Source organism: Galeopterus variegatus, unplaced genomic scaffold (assembly GCF_000696425.1).
Source record: "Galeopterus variegatus unplaced genomic scaffold, G_variegatus-3.0.2 Scaffold2770, whole genome shotgun sequence".
Classification (NCBI taxonomy): Eukaryota; Metazoa; Chordata; class Mammalia; order Dermoptera; family Cynocephalidae; genus Galeopterus; species Galeopterus variegatus.
The window spans coordinates 142,303-144,141 of record NW_007728881.1 but is presented as its reverse complement, the minus strand read 5'-3'; the positions used below and the strand labels follow the sequence as shown (position 1 = coordinate 144,141).

General features: G+C 63.0%; 1 protein-coding gene across 6 annotated transcripts in view; it reads right to left on the bottom strand.

The window, feature by feature from the left end:
- MAX (MYC associated factor X) overlaps window positions 1-773 on the bottom strand; it is a 95,379-nt gene extending 94,606 nt beyond the window's left edge. For 4 of the 6 annotated variants that reach the window (XM_008582942.1, XM_008582943.1, XM_008582940.1 and 1 more), the window contains exon 1: window positions 534-773. In XM_008582942.1, the coding sequence (XP_008581164.1) occupies window positions 534-569 (36 nt within the window). In that variant the 5' untranslated portion in view covers window positions 570-773. The remainder of the gene's footprint in view (window positions 1-533) is intronic. The other 2 variants (XM_008582938.1, XM_008582939.1) reach the window with 1 other exon arrangement.
- Window positions 774-1,839: the final 1,066 nt, after the last annotated feature.

Here is a 1,839-nt window from a genome sequence, read left to right as displayed (position 1 = left end):
CGGGATCCGGAGGCTGAGCAGGGGGGAGTCCCGAGCGCCGCCCCTCCTTCCGGGATCCGACCCGGGCCAGAGGGGATCCCGAGCAGCGTCTCCTCCCTCAGACCCAGCATAGGCATCTGGGTGCTCCCAACCTCTCTCCGCGCTCCCTCACACCCCAGGATCCGCGGGTCACAGGAGGAGAAGACCGAGGACCGAAGGGGCACGTCCTGAGCGCCGTCCCCTTCCCCAGGATCCGGACAATGGGATCCTGGACGCACCCCATCCCTGTCCCCCGGATCCTGAGATGGTTCGGGTGGAGGCGGGGGCTCCCAGATGCCGCGTGTCTTCTCTCCACCTCCAGTCCCAGGAGGCCGCTTCGGTCGGGAGCCCAGGGGGGAGCAAACCGGGAGCGCGACGGAGGCGATCCCGGGCCCGGGGGAAAGGGGACGGAGGCGGTGGCAGCCCGGCCCCCTCCCGCCGTCGCCCCGCTGAGAGCCCCGGCCGCTGTCCCCATCTGACAACCCGCACGGGAAGGAAGAAGCCCCAGGACTCACGTCGCTCTCCACCTCGATGTCATCGTTGTCGCTCATTTCCTACGGCCCAGGGAGCGGCCACTGCAGCGGCGGCGGGGAGGGGGAGGGGCGGAGGGGAGGGGGAAGTCACCGACAACAACAAGCCGAGTCCCCCCCCACACACACTCACTCACTCACTCTCTCACTCACTCACACACACACACACACACCACAGGCGAGAACCACCTCCTCACTGCAGCACCGGATCAACGGCGGCACGCACGCCCGGTCGGCCCCCTGCCACGTGACGGGGCTCATCGCGCTGAGGCCACCGAGACTTGTAGTTCTCGTTCCTTTGACTGACGGCCCGGCTAGGACCAGAAAAACTACAATCCCATAAGGAACTGCGGCCAGTCGACGCCAGCCCGGCTTGTTGACGGAGCCCAGGGCGCCTGCGTGTCCCGGGAGGGGGCGGAGAGAGAAGCGGCGCGGTGCCTGCTGGGAGCCGTAGTCCGGAGACCGCGAGTTGTCAGGAGGTTTTCCTCCTGAGGCAGCACAGGAGGCTGCTGGGAAGACAGGACACGTGGACTGAACTGGGGCTCCTGGAACCGGGCACCTTCTGCGCTCTGGGCGCCGGGCCCAGGGGATGGGGCGGAGGCTCTGGGGGCGTAACCGGCTGCCTAAATAACACTGCCTCTCTTTGGTGACTGGTTTTAGTTTGTCTTCTTGACGCCGGCGTCTCGCCTCTTTGCGTACCGGGGCGTAAGTCGCCTGGGAGTGAATTCTGCTGTGGCGGACTAGGGGGCGCGGCTCGGGATGCCCAGGCGGACCCTCGGGATCTGGCTATAGGGAAGTATCAATAGCAGGTGTTAAGTGGCGTTACGGGACGTGCAGGATCACCCGCCTCGCTGTGGGACCGCTCCCAGCCGCGAGAACCTTGTGTTCATGTAGTCCGGGAGTGAGCATCCCTGCTGCTCAGCTGCTCACGCGAGCCTCTTACACTCACAGAGCCCCGACCCTCCACAACCGCGTACGTGCAAGTAAAAGCCCCTTGTGAGTTTGGCGTAGCCCAGGCAATTTAGGGACTGCCCCACCCAGTTCAGAGTATTTAAATAACTAAGAATTGCAGGAATGACGAAAGCGGGAAACTTGTGCAGCCCCCTACCCAGTTAAAATCATACTTATATACTGTGGCATGAAGTGTAATCACATCCTTTCCACCAATATTTATTGAACATCTAAGTGCCAGCACGGGGATGCCGTAATACATGAGACCTGGACAGTCCCTGCCTTCACGCAGGTGACAGCTGTGGAAACAACATGAGTGTCCTGCCACCATTTTAAGAGT